Below are 21,047 nucleotides of genomic sequence, written 5' to 3'. Positions count from 1 at the left end.
GTGTAAAGAGAAGATCGTTCGGGTTAAGGCTCCAGGTGGAGAATGTTTGATTAGGAAGAATTCTGTGTTTCCCATTCAAACCATTTCTGCGGTTCAAGCCATTGAGATGATTAAACATGGAGATAAGGGATATTTGTGTTTTATTGCTAGTAGTGAGGAGAAAATCAAGTTAAGTCTTGAGGAAACCCCAATTGTTTGTGATTACCCTGATGTTTTCCCTGAGGATCTACCTGGTTTACCTCCAAGGAGAGAAGTTGACTTTCATATAGATCTAATTCCTGATGCTACCCCTATCTCTAGGACTCCGTATCGTCTTGCTCCAGCTGAGTTAGCCGAATTGAAAAAGCAATTAGATGAGTTATTGGAGAAAGGTTTTATCCGACCTAGTGTGTCACCCTGGGGAGCCCCTGTTCTGTTTGTGAAGAAGAAGGATGGAACGATGAGATTGTGTATTGATTATAGGGAGATAAATAAGATCACCATTAAGAACCGTTACCCTTTGCCCAGGATAGATGATTTGTTTGATCAGCTAAGAGGCGCTCAGGTGTTCTCGAAGATTGATTTAAGGTCTGGATATCATCAATTGAGGATAGCCAAGGAGGATGTTTCTAAAACAGCATTTCGGACCCGATATGGACATTATGAATTTTTGGTGATGCCATTTGGGTTAACAAATGCACCTGCAGCATTTATGGATTTGATGCAGAGGTATCTTCGTCCTTATTTGGATAAATTCGTGGTTGTTTTTATCGATGATATTTTGGTATATTCAAGGAGTAAGGAAGAACATGAAGAACACTTAAGAATGATTCTAGAGCTTTTGAGAAAAGAGAAATTGTATGGGAAGTTTAGTAAGTGTGAGTTTTGGCTTGAGGAAATTTCTTTTCTAGGTCATATGGTGTCTAAGGGTGGAATTTCTGTAGATCCTGAGAAGATTAAAGCAATAACCGACTGGCCGATTCCTAGAAATGTGACTGAAGTTCGGAGCTTTTTAGGATTAGCTGGGTACTATAGGAAATATGTTGAAAACTTTTCTAAGGTTGCTCGTCCCATGTTTAAGTTGTTGAAGAAAGGGATACGATTTCAGTGGAATGAGAGGCACACAATTGCTTTCGAGGAATTAAAGAAAAGACTTACTACCGCCCCTGTTTTAGCAATGCCTGATTGTAGCAAGCCATTCGAGGTCTATTGTGATGCTTCATTCGAAGGTTTGGGTTGTGTACTTATGCAAGAAGGAAAGGTCATAGCTTATGCATCGAGGCAGTTAAGGCCACATGAGGTGAATTACCCCGTGCATGACATTGAACTTGCTGCAGTGATCTTTGCTTTGAAGTTGTGGAGACATTATTTGTATGGGTTACCGTGTAAGATCTACACTGATCATCAAAATTTGAGGTATGTCTTCAACCAAAAAGAATTGAACATGCGCCAAAGGCGATGGCTTGAGGTTATTAAGGATTATGATCTTGAAATTGTGTACCACCCTGGAAAAGCGAATAAGGTAGCTGATGCCTTGAGTAGGAGACCGAGAGTGTCTGTGAATGCCATTATGTCTGTACCATGGGAGTTGTATCGTGAGATGCAGAGTTTGGGATTAGAGATTTGTAGTCGACACGAGGTTGGTCAGTATTTGGGAGCAATGACTATACAACCCACTTTGTTTGATCGTATAATTGAGGCACAACTTGAGGATCCAGAGGTTGTTGAGTTGATCCATAGAGTTGAGAAAAATGAGACTGATGCTTTTGAGTTAGGAGAAAGAGGAGAGTTGAGGATGAACGGTAGATTGTGTGTTCCAAATCAATTTGAATTGAAGAATAAGATTCTAAAGGAAGGTCATCAAAGTTTATTTCATTTGCATCCAGGTCGAGATAAGATGATTGAGGAGATAAGAGAGATATTTTGGTGGAAAGGTCTAAGGAAAGATGTCTCTGATTTTGTGTCTAAGTGCCTAGTCTGCCAGAGGGTAAAGTTTGAGAGACAAAAGAGTTCAGGGTTGCTTCAGCCGTTGCCTATCCCAGATTGGAAGTGGGACTCGATTTCTATGGACTTTGTGGTAGGACTTCCAAGGACCCAGCGAGGGAATGATGTTATTTGGGTCATTGTTGATAGATTGACCAAGGTCGCTAGATTTGTGCCAATGAAGAATACTTGGGGGGCCAAGCAATTAGCAGATGCCTATGTCCGAGAGATTGTCAGACTTCATGGTGTTCCGAGGACTATTGTTTCGGATAGGGATCCGAAGTTTTTATCGAGGTTTTGGGAAAAGTTGCAGGAAGCTTTTGGGAGTAAGTTGTGCTTGAGTACTGCTTTTCATCCTGCGACTGATGGTCAGATTGAGAGAACTATTCAGACTTTAGAGGATCTTTTAAGATGTTGTGTGTTGGACTTTGAGGGTTCTTGGGAAGATAAATTACCGATGGTGGAGTTCGCCTACAACAACAGTTTCCAATTTAGTATTAGGATGGCACCGTATGAAGCTCTTTATGGAAGGAAGTGTCGAGTACCTTTGTGTTGGGATTTGATGGATAGGACCATTCCCGAAGGTCCAGATGTGATTCAGGAATCCATTGATGCGCTGAAGATTGTTCAACAGAACATGAGAGCAGCACAGAGCCGACAAAAGAGTTATGCTGATAATCGTCGAAAGATGTTGCAATTTGAGGTTGGCGACAAGGTTTTCCTAAAGGTTTCACCTACAAGAGGTGTCCAGCGTTTTGGAGTTCGAGGAAAGTTGAGTCCAAAATTTATTGGACCTTTTGAGATCCTAAGGAGAGTCGGGGAAGTTTCTTATGAATTGGCTTTACCTCCAAGTTTAGCAAAAGTTCATAATGTGTTCCATGTTTCACAGTTGAGGAAGTATGTTCATGATCCGTCTCATGTTCTAGCTCACGAGCCGCTTTTGATTGAGGAGTCTTTGGTGTATGAGGAACGACCAATCAGGATCTTAGATACCCGAGTAAAAGAGTTGAGAAATTCGAGGATTCCATTGGTCAAGGTTTTGTGGTCAAACCACGGGGTTGAAGAGGCGACTTGGGAAAAAGAGGTCAACATGAGAGAGCGTTATCCTAACCTTTTTGGTAAGTCCTAGTTTCGAGACGAAACTATCTAAAGGGGGAAAGAGTTGTAACAGGCTCAAATTTCTTAATCTTAATCTTCCGATTAATTATTCCGAAATTTCTTTTCGAATTCCTAATCCTTTGGTTATCTAATTCAAATCACCTTTAATTTCTAAACCTTATTCCGATTTTTGTAATTTCTTCCAAATATTAAACTTAAAAATGTATATATATTCTTAAATTTCTTTATAAGCACTAAAATATTATTTTATTATTTTATACTACGAAAAGTAAAATTTTAATATTATATTTACGGTTTTATTAAAACGTTACGTTTCAATTTCGTTTCCTTAAACTAACTTTACTACTTATCATTTTAACTTTACAACTTTGATTTAATTATTTTATACCTAAAAATTAACTATATTTTTCTTATTAACTTTAAGTATAGTTTTAACTAAAATTTTCTAAGTAAACTTTCATATTTCCATAATCAAACCTTAATCATACTTTCCCATTAATCTAAAACATCTCACTAGCATAAACTAGAACAAAAATTTGATGAATCAAAATCCTTTCTACATCAATCCATAATGTTCATCACTTACACAAGCTATCACCATTTCCTTACACAAGTTAACCTTCTTCTACACTCCAAACTCTTACACATCCACTTACACACTCCAACTCTTACACATTCACTTACACACTCTAAATCACTTACACAAGTTAACCTTCTTTTTCATACAATCTTATGAACTAAAAAGTTGCCCAAAACCCATTATAAATACCCCTCCTTAGCCATGAGATCACTTGCACCCCCATCATCAAATCTTTCTACCATTCTTTCTTATATCTTCACTTCATTAACATCTTACTAACTTTATACCCTTTTTATTTGTTGAAGAATCAAATGAAGATGGAGCTTGATCTTATCACTTCTTAAGCTAATAATCATCAACTTTTGAAAAGTCAAGTATTATCTTTTGGAACTTGGATATCATTTTCTTTTGGGTAATTGAAGATCTACTTCTTTGAAGCTTGGAACATTGAAGACTTTCTCTTTTGGAGCTTATTTCCTTAAGTTCTTATTTTCCTATTATTATTCTCTTACTTGGTTTAGCACCACCTTCGGAGGAAAATGGTACACATTTTCTTAACTCTCTCGTTATGTGATATTTATTTATGGTTACTCGATAATATAAAAGCATGATCAACATGATTTTATTTTAGTCATTTAAACTTTTTATGGTAACATTAAAGTCATATCCAGTTTAGTGATATTTTCGTCAAAACAATAATACTTTTGGGACACTTGAAAAAAAAAAGTCATATATATGGAAATTTTTGATTAATATGATAGTATAAATATATATGAATTTTACTAGTTAAATAAACTTATGTGTTTAAAATGATTCCATATCATCTTGGTGTTTTGATAAATTTTAATCGGTTTATTGGTAAAATAGTCAAACAAATTTGTTAAAATGCTTAGCATTGTTTTTCTTGAAAACTCATCTCATATAGATTTCGGACCCTTAATAACTTGTTGGATTATGTTATTTTTATAGTGATGATAGATCCGTTTTACTATTTTACTGGTTATTTGATAAAATATGTTATTAAGTACTTAGAAATATTACCCTTGACTGTTATGATTATTTATGACACAATAATGACTTAGTTTAGCCTCAGGAATCTTAGTATAGCTACGAAAATTTGTTATTTAATTAATATTAATTTATTAGATACTAGTAATTTGTTTCTATTAAAAGGGTAGAATTGTCAAAAATTTGACTAGTGGAAGTTTGACTTATAAGAATGTAAACTATTTCGGTTTAGAGTCTTGTTTGATATTGCATGATATTGATTGTATGACTCTGATAGTAAGGTAACGTCGAACCATGGACCGGCATGTAAAATCCCGGCGTCCGTGTTAGCCGGCACGTAAAATGCGGTGTCAGACAGGGGGTCCGAGAAAAAACCCATCCTGTGAAGTCTCGAGCATAACAGTATTGAGAGGAGTAACGACTCCCACCACAGTTAGGGTTTAGGACTACGGTCCTCACCTAACCAGACCCTTACATATATCAGTTGTCATTATTGTTGTGATCTTGTGATGTGCTATGATGGTAAAGCTATGAGGCTTAATTGAACTTGATTAAATAAGCATTAAGGTTACCAAGTATTTAGTAGCAGTAATGAACTTCTGCAAGTATTGAGAATGTAACTTAATGGCTTAGTAAAGGTAAATAATGAGTAATAACCTTCTATATTGTGCTTGATGATTATTCTGTAAGCATGATTTAACTATCGCATCATAAGCTTGTTGAGAAAATTGTACTCGGCTTTATCGCTGACCGATTTAATCGGCTGTCGTCCATATTATGGATGACAGTATTTTGCAGGAAAATTTAGCTCAGGTTTCGATCCAGGCCGCAACTTTAATTATTCTATCAAGGACTTAGCTTCAATGATTTTACTTGATGACTATATTGTACTTATTGTTTTTTTTTATCGTATTTAAGTAAACCTTATTTTATATTTTCTCAGTTGTAAGATATTTTTTTTACTTATGTTTTGAACAATTTTAGTTTAAATGGTTTTTAGCAGTTCGGCGTTTTACACTTCCGCATTATTTATCTTAAGTATAATTATTAATGTTAATTATGTATCGAGAGTGTCGAGCCTGCTACACGTGGTATCAGAGCTAAAGTTACTCGAATCTTGGAATTTTAGTTCCATGTGAAAGGCTCGATAGCCAACTAAAAAAAAAAAAAAAAAAAAAATAATTTCAAATGAATTTTTTCAAAACAAGTCTTCCTAAAATATCTATTTGTTTTCTATGTGCTTATGTGATTATGTGTAAAATTACGTGCCAGATTAATTAAGTTAATGTGAAAGTTAGTCACATGTTTAAAAATTTTTTAGGTAAGAAATGGCGTAACTTCATCTGATCACGAAGCTAGAGTTCGAGAGCTAGAAGCACAACTAGCTCGGATGGAAAGGACAAATGAGCGACTGATCACCCTCATGGAGAATCAGGCTCAAGAGGCCAATGACGACGGGAAATACTTTAAGAATATAGCATATCATCGTCCACCGCAATACGACGGAGAAGCTGATCCGGTTCGCTTCGAGAATTGGCTCGCAGAGATGGAGAAACTTTTAGAGGTCATTAACTGTCCAGCGCACCTAAAAGTAAAGCTGGCTTCCTTCTACCTATCTTGTTCAGCAGAGTTATGGTGGCGTTCTATCAAGGCCACTATGACTGATACCTTTTGGGATGATTTCCTTATAACTCTTCGTCAACAATTCTATCCGCCATCACTCCAACGGAAAAAGGAGAATGAGTTCTTACATCTTCGTCAGGGTCTTATGACCGTGATTGAGTATAGTTGTAAGTTCAATGAGCTATCTCGATTTGCTTCTGACATTGTAAGCAAAGAAAGTGTTCGTGCATCCCGCTTCTTTGAGGGTCTTAATCTTAAGATCCAAAAGGGGATTGGGAAGTATTCTGACTTCCGAGATCTCTACGACCGAGCGCTTGAGTATGAGAGGATCCTTGACAAGGAGGACAACACCAACAAAAGAAAATTTGGCGGAGGCAACAACAACAGGAACAAGAGGCCAACCAATTGGGATCGCAAGCCGTTCCAACCAACAACTTCAACAAGAGTCACAGTTTGGAAGTGTCGCTTATGTGGTAAGGATCACCAAGGTCGTTCATGCACTGGGAAGATCATCTGCTTCAAATGCAAAAAGGAGGGTCATGTTTCCACTAACTGCCGAGAAGGGATCCAGTTGGGAGCTAGTAGTACTGGTAATTATGGAGCTCCTAGTTCTTTGGGAATTGTTCAGAGTATTGCAGCTAGGAGGACTGCCGGTTTGCACGCTATTAGCAACCATGTAGATAATCTTCATCAGGCATTTGAGGGTAAGGTCATTTCTGGTCACTTTGTCGTAGGAGACTCTTTGGCTCATATTCTTTTTGATTCAGGAGCTGACCGATCTTGTGATGTGCTATGATGGTAAAGCTATGAGGCTTAATTGAACTTGATTAAATAAGCATTAAGGTTACCAAGTATTTAGTAGCAGTAATGAACTTCTGCAAGTATTGAGAATGTAACTTAATGGCTTAGTAAAGGTAAATAATGAGTTATAACCTTCTATATTGTGCTTGATGATTATTCTGTAAGCATGATTTAACTATCGCATCATAAGCTTGTTGAGAAAATTGTACTCGGCTTTATCGCTGACCGATTTAATCGGCTGTCGTCCATATTATGGATGACAGTATTTTGCAGGAAAATTTAGCTCAGGTTTCGATCCAGGCCGCAACTTTAATTATTCTATCGAGGACTTAGCTTCAATGATTTTACTTGATGACTATATTGTACTTATTGTTTTTTTTTTATCGTATTTAAGTAAACCTTATTTTATATTTTCTCAGTTGTAAGATATTTTTTTTACTTATGTTTTGAAAAATTTTAGTTTAAATGGTTTTTAGCAGTTCGGCGTTTTACACTTCCGCATTATTTATCTTAAGTATAATTATTAATGTTAATTATGTATCGAGAGTGTCGAGCCTGCTACAATTATGCAGAAGAAGTGGAAAGAGAAATACAAATTGAAGAAGAAGAAGAACAAGAAGAGGAACGAACGACCTTATTGGGATACATAGATCTCGACAATCATCAACTAGATCACATGAAGAACAACAACAACAAAGACAAGCGGTAAACGAGTCAACTTCCAAAGTATCGGTTAGTTTTATAATTTTATTCTTCAAATTGATTAAATTTTAAATTATAATTTATTTATATATTGTGGTATTTGAGTATGTCTTTATATTTAAATTTAGATGAAGATGAACCAGTAAAACAATCTTTTCCGACAATGCCACCTCCTAGTGGTAGAGCTGTTTTACATTTGTGGTTGTAGTTTACAAAAGAACCAACTGAGAATCCGGATGTTTTCTTATGCACTTGTCAAATTTGTGAAAGTCAAGGGGTAAGCCCTTAGTTTCATACAATTTCAGCAGAGGTAAATACTTTTTAAGTTTTTATACATACATGATATTTATATTTTGTAAATCAAGAATGTATTAAAAATTTATTTATTTTGTTTTTTGAAAACGTATTAGGTGGTGGTAGTGATGGCCACGGAGCGGGTTATCCGAAACCGAACCGGTCCCAAACCGCTTGAAACTGTCACGGAAGTGTAACCGCTGGAAAAAAGTTGTCGAAACCATGAAATCGCCGAAAAAAAACTGCTTGAACCAGACCTAAGAACCGCGGGTCGGAACCGAAACCGGTCCGGGTGAACCGGCCCAACGGTTCCATGGAACTGGAACCGGAACCGGAACCAGTCCGGGTGAACAGACCCAGCAGTTCTTTGTAACCGTTCGAAAAATAGTCGTTAACTAGCTGTTGCAATTTTTTCTATAAATACACATCACTTTCAATCATTTTCATTCACAACTCATCTCTTCACCTACTCTCTCTACTTACTCTCTCTACTTAATTACGGAATTATTTTCTTAATTACATAATTAGTCTTTTAATTATTTCTTAATTTAGTTAATTATGTAACAACTCGACTTACCGTTAACTGAGTAAACAGGGTCATCACGGGGTTTATTTCCCAACAAACTGAAATCACAGTAAAGGGTTCACCAGCTCTTTAACGTAACTAACTCAGCTATAACTCAAAACAAACATCTAACTAAAGCAAAAGGTAATCATACAATTCTCTACAAGTCCAATATAACCAACACAGCCAAATCAAATTTACATTTATCCAAAATCCTAATACAAAACTAAAAATTCCTAAGTGCTCAGTTCAATGTACATCCTTGGAACCTCTAATCACCTTCGCTAATCTTCATCCCGATTGGTTCCGATCTGTAGACAAACTAAAAGTTGGAAACAATAGAAAGTCAGATTAAACTGAATGAGAAGTAACAATCCAAAACAACAATACACAGTAAATCAAATCATAGGTTTAAAAGCAACATCAGTTTTCCTAGATCTATGTGCGCACATGGAGTCTAGTTGAGAGGAACATCCATAGCTCTAAGGCTATGTCACTCTCGGGTGAAACTAGTCAAAAACTGAATGACAATTCGCTTCAAAAACAGGGAGTAGGAAACAATGTTTCTCAACTATGTCAATGACCAGCTCACAAGTCCGATCCATTGACCATATCATAATATCAACATAAGCATTCACAACAACATTTGTCTCAAAAGTTTCCAATTTCAAAGAACTTTAGTAAAAAGTTTATTTTCAAGAATGTAGTCTAGCCAGACCCTTTAAGGGACTGCTACTACTCACCAAAAAGAACGCTTCAAGAAGTTAAGTCTAGTACTCCGCGATCACTAGAAGGGCTCCTTGATAATGTCGCCTCCTGAAGCATAACAAATATAGCATCACAACAAAGCATACGATACTACATCTAGATTCATATAGCTCTTTGCTCATCCTAAGAATGCATCTTAGTTCCATCTTCTATTCTAATATTTCTCATTTCAGAGATTGTGCAAGTCTTAACTCCAACCCTCAACATCATTAAATCATTTTCAAACTTAATCGTTTTACGGGATGAAGTTGGAATTACTCAATTTCCTGATTCTGATTTTGGGAGTTTTTCCCTTGTTTTTCTTGCATTCTTATGTTGCAGGTTATTGATTGCTCGGGAATCGTGGAGTGAGGATTACTTAGAAATATAGCTTTTCATTAAAGTCGTATTTCAGTTTAAAATTTTTTTAAGTTGTTTAAATTTTATATGGATACAGATTACGTTTCAGTGTAAGACCCTTTGTTGGATTTAAAGTTATTAAGTTATTTCTTAGTTGTTAAGCCTTACATTTATTTTATTAGAAATAGATGTGACGATAACACTCCCATAAGTAAGTTTTGACTCATGTTTTTCATTAAAGATGTTTTCAAAAGTCCGACCTATTCAAAGGATGTTACACTAACACCAACTAAAGAATCAAGTGGGCCAAAACAGTTGGCAAACACTTATATTTAGTCAATGTGAAGAATAATATGATTGATCAGTCGAGAACCATAGATGTTTTTTTTGTGGATTTGTGTTCAACGTGTTTCCACCCATGGATATTTAGTCTATTCCGTTGATGGCTCCTTCTCCACTTTGTAGTGGAGCATAGTTTTGAATTTTTTACCCAATATTATTGATTTCACATACTTTTATGAAGATGCTCATTTTAATCATTTTTTAACCTAAAATAAATAATAAAATGGTTTACTTGACCAGGGATGAAATGTGATTTGTACCACAAAATTGCTTTTTAAGTGTGATTTGAGTTTGATAATGCCTCTTATTAGCTGAAGTTGTTGATTGAAGATCAGACTTTAAAATTTTAAACTATTGTGTTAGACGGTCTCAACGTTAGATGTTGTTCATGCATGGGTTGAATAACTCAACTAATAGAATTATTATTAGTATATATGTTTTGTATTTTGAGGTCGTCTCACCGATAGACAGTCTCTCACAAGTCACAACAGTAGCTATTGTAGTATTCTTAAATTTGTTCATAAAATATGTAGGGGATTCTTGTATAATAGGAACAATGGATATGAAAACTCGTGCAATACACGGATATAATAAAATGAGTCAATTTGTTACAAAATTTTTTTTTTATTAAGTTCTGCTTTTATCACCTTTATAATTAAACTATTTTTTCTAAAATAAAATTATTTGTATAGTGTAAAATAATCTCTTAAATGGAATAAAGAAATTTTTATTGATTCAAACATGTTTTTTTTACTAATGTAATGTTATTTAAATTTTCTAATTTGGATTTACTAATTTTATCGATTAGAGATTTCTAAACTTAATTTTTAAAACATAAAGTTTATTTCTTTTGATGATAATTTCAATTATTTTAGAATATTTAAACAAAAAATTTATTCTATATTAATAAATTTTTATACAAGTATCCTATTTTACGATTAGAGAGGTCTATATCAAAAAATTGTTATATTAATATTGAATTTCTTATTTATGTTGCAAGAAAAAATTAGGGGCCCTATTATATATGTTTTGCCTGAGCCCTTTAAATGTCAAGACCGCCCCAGTTGAATATGTTGGTTTATTTGATCAGTTGAAAGTATCGGTAAACCTCATTAAATTTAATATTATTATTTGTGGTTTTATTTCTTTATAATTTCTTTTTATTATTTGCATTATTATCATAGTCATTAGTACATCTTCAAATTATTATATTCAATCTTTTATGACATTAACTCAAACTAGATTCATTAGATATTTTGTATATATTCTCAGATCTCTTAAGAATATATCATGCAGGGGTAAAACATTTTTCTATTTGTAAATTTTATATTAATAAATCCAGTTATTCTTCATCCACTCAAAGTATAATTAACCAACTACTCCGTCATTTAACACAATGTAAACCCAAGTATAAATCATAGTTGCCTTTTACCGGTTTATTTAATTATTAATATATAGTCAAAAAATTAACTTGTTTTTTAGTTGTTACCACAATTTTCGTTACATCGTCATCATTTCATAAAATTTTCAATATTGCCTCTCCCTTCAAAAAAATGCTCTAATGTTTCTCAATTTATCCAACTCAATGCTTGTACTAATAAATTTTAGAAATATATCAAGTGGCACATTTTGTTCTAGTAAATTTTTAAAAATATCAAATCTCAATTTTAAATTTTTTGTTGATTAATTTCATTAAATAATAAAAAAAATTATTACAAACTACCTTGAAAAAACTTACTTTTGTCAAAAACTACCTAGAATAATTTTTTTGTCAAAAACTATGTACAAAATTTATTTGTTGGTCAAAGATTACCTATTAACAGTTAACGTTAGATATCCGTTAGTAAATCAAAATTTAAACTTAAAAAGGGACCACCAATCACAGATACGAGTTTTAAAGAATCTTTAAGTGCTAATCCTAGATCTAAAATAGTTGTTGGAAATATTTCACAAGTGAGACAAGATCCCATATCGATAAAATAGTGGGTTGTTGACTTGCATATATAGTGGGTGAGCTAATCTTCCTACAACCATATGGTTTTGGCAAACAATGAACCTCACCAAGTATATATGCAAGTCAACGCTCTTAGCTCGTGGATTTGTAGGCTTGAGCCCACGGGTCTCCCGTGTCCACACTAATTGGCCGCGGTAAAAATCATGTGACGAATTGTCACAACCTAACTTAACATAACTCAACTGCTATTTCCACCCTAAACCTTACAGCAAATGAGAGAGCCCACATAGAGCAGCAAGATCCTGATTTTGATGATAGTAGTGATGATGATTATAGTTGTGGTGATGAGGATGAATATGAGGATGATGCTGATTTATGGTCTTGATGATTTGTTTATAGGTGATGATGAAATTAGATTGGTAGTGGATGAAAAGATTGATGAAGAAAACAATAGAGACATATACTATAATGGAGAAGGGATGAATTGGAGTCTGATGATGATGATTTGGGTGCATTGAATGATGATGAGGAAGGTATAAGCAGCTATCCTACATTTAATCCTGAGGTTAATTTCAAGGGTAAGATTAATTTATCTTTAGGCCTTAAGTTTCCTTCAACATATGTGTTTAGAAAAGCACTAAGGTACCATGCTATTGAATGTGGTTACAATTATTATTACCTGCATAATGGTAGTAGTAGGATCAGTGTGTATTGCTACAATAGATGCAATTGTAGTAAATCGAAAGCAAGAATTGTGAACTGTGTTTGTGGGAAGGAGAAGAAGTGTTATTTTAAGGTTCATGCTATGAAGTTGAAAGATGAGGAGACACTTCAAATCGGAAGTTATTTTCCCAAGCACACTTGTGGTCACCAACACCAAAATAATAAAGTCACTGCTTTGTATTTAGCTGAGAAATACATAGAGGATTAGAGGGAAAATTCAACTTGGGAATTAAAGGCATTTGAGAAACGGGTTAATAGAGAGTTAGGCTGTGAAGTGAAGTATTCTAAGTGTTATATGGCTAAAAGAATTGCAATGAAAATGATATTTGGTGATGCTAGTGAAGAGTATAGCAGGGTGTGGTATTATGGGGAAGCAATAAGGAGGTTTAGTCCAGGAAGCATTGCAATCGTCAAATGTATTGGAATAGACACATCCCCACCTTTGTTCCAAAGGATGTATATATGCTTGTCAGCATGTAAGGAGGGCTTTGTTGCTGGCTGTAGGACTATTATAGGTGTTGATGGGGCACATTTGAAGGGACAATTCCCTAGGATTTTGTTGACTGTTGTGGGTAAAGATGGGAACAATAACATCTTCCCCGTTGCTTGGGCTGTGGTCGAAACAGAATATGAAGAAACTTGAACTTGGTTTCTAAATCTCCTCGTAGAAGATCTTAGGTCGGTTACTGCATCGAGCAGTTGGGTACAAGCAGGAGGTGAAGCTTTTACCTTCATGAGCGATAAGAAAAAGGTATGAATGTAATTACTAGTTAACACATATTCTGTTTTAATTGTAACTAATGCTATAACACTAATACTAAGTTGTGGATAATGTAGGGTTTGGTTAAAGCTTTCAACTCATTGATTCCTGAAGCTGAAATTAGGTTCTGCTGCAGGTAGGGATGCAGGCGGGGCGGGTCTAATAGGAGACCCGCCCTATTCCCGTCCCATCGGGGCGGAGATGGGTCCCGGTTTGATGGGTCATGAGGTGGGTACGGGTATAAAATTCATACCCACCGCGGGGATGAGGATGGGGATGGGTTTTAGGTGATACCCGCCCCATCCCTGCCCCGCCCCGCCCCCCCTCAAATGACATGTATTTTTGTTTTAGACATGTATTTTTGTTTTAGGGGATGAGGATAGTGATGAGATTATTTTGGATTAATTTACTTTGGATGATTTTGAGTTGATGTTGAAATACTTTTGTTTTAGACATGTATTTTTGTTTAAGACTTTAGTTATGTGTTTGTTTGAGACTTTGGATATGTAATTGTTTGAGACTTTGGATGGGTGGTGGGGGTGGGGATGGTTTTAGGTACAAACCCATCAGGGCGGGGACGGGGAAAAAAATTATACCCGCCGCGGGGATGGGGGAGGGGATGGGTATTGCATTAACAGATGGGGATGGGGATGGGAATTCGAATACCCGCCCCGCCCCGCCCCGCCCCGTTTGCATCCCTAGCTGCAGGCATATATGGGCAAACTTCAAGATCAAGTTCCCTGAAGAGTTGTACAAACACTTCTGGAGAAAGTATGAGCTTACAACAAGGTATGGAATCAATTATACATATAAATATTTGAGATCAATGTTCAACTAATTAGTAACAATTTATCTTTACAGTTTCATTTTGATAGAGAAATAAATAAAATAAAGAAATTTTTTGTTGAAGCATATGAATATCTAGCTGTTATTCCTACAAAACACTGGTCTAGGCATGCTTTTTCTAGTTGAGGCGTTTAATAATGTGTTAATAGAAGCAAGGGGGAAGCCTATAATTTCTCTAATGGAGTGCATTAGAAGATATGTGATGCAAAGAAGTGCAGCTAAAAGGGAAGGGCTGAGTAACTTTGAAGGTGTGTTAATGCCATCTATCAGCAATAAAATGATTGAAAAAAATGCAAAGGATATATATGATTTAAGGGTAATCCCACTGGATGTGTTTGAGTTTGAGGTGGAAGATGATGACGACTCTTACGTTGTAAACTTGACCAATAACACTTGCCATTGTGGAAGCTGGAAACTTATTGGGATCCCTTGTAAGCATGCCATGGCTTGTATTGTTCTTAGAAAATTAGATGCCAATGAATTTGTCCACGAGGCGTATCTTGTAGAAACGTATGCAAAGACGTATGGTCTAAAGTTTCATGGTATGCCAGGACACAAAATGTGGCCCACAACCACTTTAGCCAGACCACTTCCTCCACCATTTCGAAAGATGCCTGGAAGGCCTAACAAGAGGAAAAGAAAGAAGGAAGCTAATGAAAGAAAAGGAGGTAAGAAGCCTGCATGTGCTGTTAGAGAATTCAAGCAACGGAGATGTGGTAATTGTGGTAACCTAGGTCGCTACAAAAAAGGCTGCAAGAATCCACCCAAAACACCACCAACAAAGATCAAATCAAAGGGTGGAAGGCCTAAAAAGGAATCTTCTTCTACTCAACAGTCTACAACAAATGATGTGCCTAGCTCCAGTAGTCAACAACAAACGCAAACTGCAACAACTGCATCTGCTTCATGTGTAATGGATCAAATTAGTCAAATATTGGGCTTACTTTAAATATTGAAAGTAAGAAATTAGGTGTTGAATGTACTGTGTTTTATTTTGTTTTAGACTGTATGTAAGCAAATCAGTATATGAACTGAGAATGTACTGTGTTAAATTAATGTACTGTGTTGAATGAATGTACTGCATTTGATTAGTGCTGAAAACTGAGTAACTTAGTACACATTACATACAAAAGAACTGAGAATGAGTGCAGTATATGAACTGAGTGCAGCAAATCAGTGTTGTTTATGTAAAATTGTTGTATGTAAGCAAATGGATCTGCGTTGATCCTTGAATCAGTGTGTATCATTGTTTAAGATTAGTGTTGTGTATGTAAAAGTGTTGTATGTAAGCAAATGGATCTGTGTTGATCCTTGAATCAGTGTGTATCATTGTTTCAGATCAGTGTTGTGTATGTACATTGAAAATCGGTGTGTAAGCAAATTGTTGTATGTTAAGTGTATGTTGTGTTAAGTGCAACAAGCAAGCAAGTAATCAACAAACGATACACACTGATTCAAGGATCAACATACAGCAAACAGTGTATGTACAATACCCCCATCTAATTTCCATACACACACAGCAAACAGCAAATGGATATTACATAAACAAAGCAAATGTACATTACATAAACAGAGCAAATGTACATTACATAAACAAATCAAATGTACATTACATATACAGAGCAAACACAGAAAACAGCAAACACAACCATCTGATTTCCAAACACAGCAAACAGCAAACACAGCCATCTATTTTCTATACATAAACAGAAAGCAAACAGAAGTGTATGTACAATACCAAAAAAGAAATTAAATGGACAAAATAAAAACTTAATTCATTCATCATGATCATGTTACAATACCCAAATCACTAAATAAAAATTGTTAAATAGGTCATAAACTTCATTTACTAGCCTTGATTGATACAACCAACACCAACAAAAAACAAAAGAAAAACCCTAATACAAAGCTTGTAATCTGATTTTCATGCTTCATCTCATTCATCCATTTCTTCTTAATCCTTTTAAGTTTTGAAATTGCTTGTTCCTTTTCATGTTCCAAGCAACAAACCCTTGAAGTCAAAATCTTGATTTCAGTTGCTAATTGTTGTTTTTCCTCCACAAGTTTGTTAGTCACTTCTCTTTGCCAAACAGTCCTTTCAGGTTCATTAATTCATTTAAACTTTTTACATTTCCTCCAATTTGTATCAGGATCATAAAAAACGCAAGTCTTAGACCTTCTTCCAGGATTTTCCTTGGTCCATGAAACCCTCATTGCAAAGGGAACTCCACACCCACATTTTTCAGGCTTCAAATTTTCAGTTGAAGAAGAAGAAGACATTACTAGTTATTGTGTAATGATTGTTGGAAAAAATAGGATTTTTTGAAAGATTTAGGGAATGGAAATCAAGGAGAAAGAGGAATAAGAAAGGGCAACTGCAAAGGAATTGGGTGTTTTGGAACAAAGCTTCAGAAACCAAAGAAGCTCATTTAAGAAGAAGGAAAGATTTTTAAAGTCACTTGAGTGTCACGTGATGATCAACGGTCAAAAGTAACGATCAACAAACGAAATTCGTTAAAAAGTAGTCATTTGCAAAGATTTGTATTATATAAAGGTAGTTTTTTGCAAAACTTTAATATAAGGTAGTTTTTTTAAAAAGTGGTTATAGATTAGGTAATTTCTTATAATTTTTCCTTAGATTTAAGAAAATTTTCAAAATATTGCATAAAATTAATTGTCTTGACATTTTCGATGTTGAATTTATTTTCAATATTGCTTTGATATATAAATAAGTAGTTGTAATTAATTTGAGAAAATTAATTTAAAAAGAAATTAGAGACAAAGTCTAAGAACAAAAAATAAAAAAATAACGACTAGGGATGGTCATGGGGCGGGTCTGGCCAGATCCGGACCCGGACCCTTTTATTTTTTTTGGATCCAGACTCGGATCCGGACCTTAAGGGTCCAAAATTTTCAGACCCAGACTTGGACCCTAGGAATCTGACAGGGTCTAAGGTCCTTAATGGGTCTTATACAAAGCCTCTTCGATTTGTCAAAATTGAATCTTTTTCGAGTCTTTTTGTATTTTTGTAAGCAACTTATTATCGTATTACAAACACTTGTTCGAGTCCATGAAATTCAAATACAAAATAATTACTAAAACGTAAAAACACTTGTCTAAATACATAATTAAAAATCAAATATAAAAGACTAAATGAGAAACATAGTTTATATTTCATAACATTAAAAATTACAATTATAAGTTAGTTTTTCAATAAAGAAAAAGTAAATCAAAAGAAATCCATTAAAGTTAAAATATAAAATATAAAATTTAAAATTTAAAATTTAAAATTTAAAAGTTTAGGGTCCGGGTCTTCACCTTAGGACCCGGACCCGTCAAATTTTTTTGGATCCAGACCCGAACCCGGATCCGATGGATTTAAAAAATAAAGACCCAGACCCTTAAAAATGGGCGGGTACGAGACGGTCCAACAGAATCCTGGACCCATGACCGTCCTTAATAACAACGATGACTATATTTTAGTATTCCATGTAGAGAAAAAGTCGAAGTCATGCAAAATGGTAAAAGTCAATTCTGGATCATGATTCATAAGTAATGAACTAATGATGTACATTGCACAACAAAGTGCTATTAATGGCCAAAGAAAGCTGTGGGCCGGGGCACTAGTAGTTGTAAAAAGCTGGGACATGAAAAGGAAGTTTGAAAAAAAGTATCCCATGAAAAGGAAGTGCCCCGGGATACTTTTCAAACAAAATTACTAACACAAATTGGTTATACACTTGTACCCGTACCATCTATAAATGGCCCTGTAAAAAGAATTTTAAAATAATTTATTTTAACTCATCAAATTCAAGCTCGTTTCAAGACTTTAAATATCAATTTCAATGCTAAAGTTTTTTTTCAAGTCTTAATCTATTTATCCAAAAGTTTAACTTTACTTTTTAATTACCTACTTTAACCCTTAAAACATCTATTTTAAAACCTAAAATGCCAATATTAAATCTTAAAACCCCTACTTCAAATCTTAATCCTCCTCTAAAGGCTTAACTTCATTTTTTACTGAATGGTTAAAATGTCTCATCTAAGGCTTACAATCTCTACTTCAAAGTTTAAAATCCCAAGTTCAAGCCTTAATTTTCCTTCAACGATGGTTAGATTGAGTACCTTAAGACTTGAAATGTCTATTCTAAGAGTTTAACGTTGTCTATTTCAAAACTTAAAATGTGCATTTCAACATCTTGAATTAACCTGTGAGTAGTCGCACGTAGGGTATTCAAAACAGGATCGACCCGGATTCGAAAATTTGAATATCTAATTTTTCGGATAGTAAAAACCATAATCTGGTTCCGGTCCGAAAAAATCTCTTTTTTTGGATATCCGGTTTAATCCGGATGGGATGTCGGATATTCGATTTTAGAATTTTTTTTTATTTTACGTTTTTTACATAAATATTTAAGCTTACTTTGCTTTCTTTTTTTAGTCAAGCTTATTTTTAAAACTTTGAATACAAATCATTTTGGGAATATTGTTGGATTTTCAAATGCCTAAATTAATTAACAATAAATTAATTACGCAAGTTGGTTACAGTTGAGAATTGTAAATATTAGTAAATTCAACAACCTATACAAAAAATTTACTAAAAAAATATATACACTTTTAAAATAAAAAAGAAACCAGATATCCTATTTTGCCAATATCCCAATCTTGTTTTTGAAAATCGAATATCAAATATTCCAAATCAAGTATTACGAATCGTATATTTTTAAATAGCCCTAGTCATACTTGAACGTTTGTGACCGTCTTACATCAAATTGGTCATTGGTTGAACCAGTAAACCATATAGTGACATACCACTAACTCACAATTGTGTCCACTTGTTAGTCATCGGTCAAAAAGAACCCAATTCCGACTAATTTCCGAACCCGGCCCACACCCATGTGTGCTGTTGAGTACCCCTACTGACTAAAAATTTGATATACTTAAACTCGCTATGTCCCACCTAATTTGTCACACTGACATATGTTAAAAGGGACAAAAAAAAGTGTTATTATTCTTCGCCATTCTTTTCATTTTATCGTCGCCCCTTATAATGAAATTACGAATTTACCCCTGGACTTTTAAAAATTACAAAATTGCCACTGTACTTAAAACATGTTTAACAATTTTAAATCGCACTTAATAACACTATTATCACCTAATAACAACATTATCGGAACTCTATATATATTGAATAGACATTCTTGTAGTATATACGAATTCAAATACGATACTATCTTTCTAAAACTCTCTAAAAATACTACGTTAAGTTAAATAAGCTAGAACTCAACATCGAACGACAATGGCATACGAAAACGAGCATGATAACGATTCGGTAAGTAAAAATTTAAAAAAAAAATAAATAAAATTATTTGAAAAAAGTGCGACTGGACCTAGGCTGAGTCGCAAAAAAAAGTGCGACTCTGCCTAGGTCCAGTCGCACTTTTTGTGCGATTGGTTCAATTAATTTTTTTTTAAACTTGTTATTTAATAAATGTTGTGATAAATTAATTTATTTTGATTTATTATATTGATAATGTTATTATAATAATAAATGTAATAGTGTTGAATATTATAAATTTGAAAATAAAATAATGATACTAATAATAATAAGAGAAAATGTTAAAAAACTACCTAGTATATACCCCATTTTGCAAAAAACTACCTTAAATAAAAATTTTTCCAAAACACTACCTTATATAATACAATTGTTTGCAAAACACTACCTTATAACGGATTGTGGCCTTTGACCGCTATCTTTAACCGTTGACCCGCATGTGAGACGCACGTGATGCATTACTGTATTTAATTTTAATTTTTATTTTATTTTTAATTTTTGTTTTTATTTTTATTTTTTTATTTTTTAAAATTTTTGTTTTTCTTTTTATTTTTATTATTATTATTATTATTATTATTATTATTATTATTATTATTATTATTATTATTTAAAAAAATAAAAAAATAATAATAATAAAAATTTAAAATAAAATAAAAATAAAAACAAAAGTAAAAATATTAATAATAATAATAATAATAAAATAAATAAAACAAAAATTTTAAAAAAATTTAAAATAAAATTATTTTTTTTATATTTTATATTTATTATTATTATTTTTATTTATTTTTATTATTTTTATTATTTATTATTATTATTATTATTATTATTATTATTTTATTTTTTTTATTTTAATTATTATTATTTTTTTTAATTTTTGTTTTTATTTTTATTTTTTATTATTATTATTATTATTATTATTATTATTATTATTATTATTATTATTATTATTATATTTTTAATTTTTTTTAAATATAAAATATAAAAAAAAATAATTTTGTTTTAAATTTTTTTAAAAATTTTTATTTTATTTATTTTATTATTATTATTTTTATCTTTTTTTACTTTTGTTTTTATTTTTATTTTATTTTAAATTTTTATTATTATTATTTTTTTATTTTTTTATTTTTTTTTAATAATAATAATAATTATAATAATAAAATAAAAATAAAAATAAAAATAAAATAAAAATTTTAAAAAAATAAAAAATAAAATACAGTAATGCATCACGTGCGTCTCACATGCGGGTCAACGGTTAAAGATAGCGGTCAAAGGCCACAATCCGTTATAAGGTAGTGTTTTGCAAACAATTGTATTATATAAGGTAG

General features: G+C 33.3%; 1 protein-coding gene across 1 annotated transcript; it reads left to right on the top strand.

Moving 5' to 3' along the window:
* The first annotated feature begins 3,424 nt into the window (after nucleotides 1–3,424).
* LOC130804566 (uncharacterized) lies at nucleotides 3,425–9,134 on the top strand. The gene is made up of 5 exons (XM_057669033.1): nucleotides 3,425–4,203; nucleotides 5,991–6,996; nucleotides 7,666–7,825; nucleotides 7,924–8,105; nucleotides 8,206–9,134. The coding sequence occupies exons 1-3, from the start codon at nucleotides 4,201–4,203 to the stop codon at nucleotides 7,800–7,802; spliced, it is 1,146 nt and encodes a 381-aa protein (XP_057525016.1). The 5' UTR covers nucleotides 3,425–4,200; the 3' UTR covers nucleotides 7,803–7,825; nucleotides 7,924–8,105; nucleotides 8,206–9,134.
* The last annotated feature ends 11,913 nt before the right edge of the window (nucleotides 9,135–21,047 follow it).

This window comes from Amaranthus tricolor, chromosome 17, assembly GCF_026212465.1.
Source record: "Amaranthus tricolor cultivar Red isolate AtriRed21 chromosome 17, ASM2621246v1, whole genome shotgun sequence".
Lineage (NCBI taxonomy): Eukaryota > Viridiplantae > Streptophyta > Magnoliopsida > Caryophyllales > Amaranthaceae > Amaranthus > Amaranthus tricolor.
Note: the sequence above shows the minus strand (reverse complement) of the source record. Positions and strands in the feature narration are given on the sequence as shown.

Bases quoted from the DNA above. Each gene is read 5' to 3' on its own strand.
- LOC130804566 (XM_057669033.1), top strand. The intron at 6,997-7,665 runs GTAAGGTCATTT...ACAATTATGCAG, and splicing joins TCTTCATCAGGCATTTGAGG to AAGAAGTGGAAAGAGAAATA.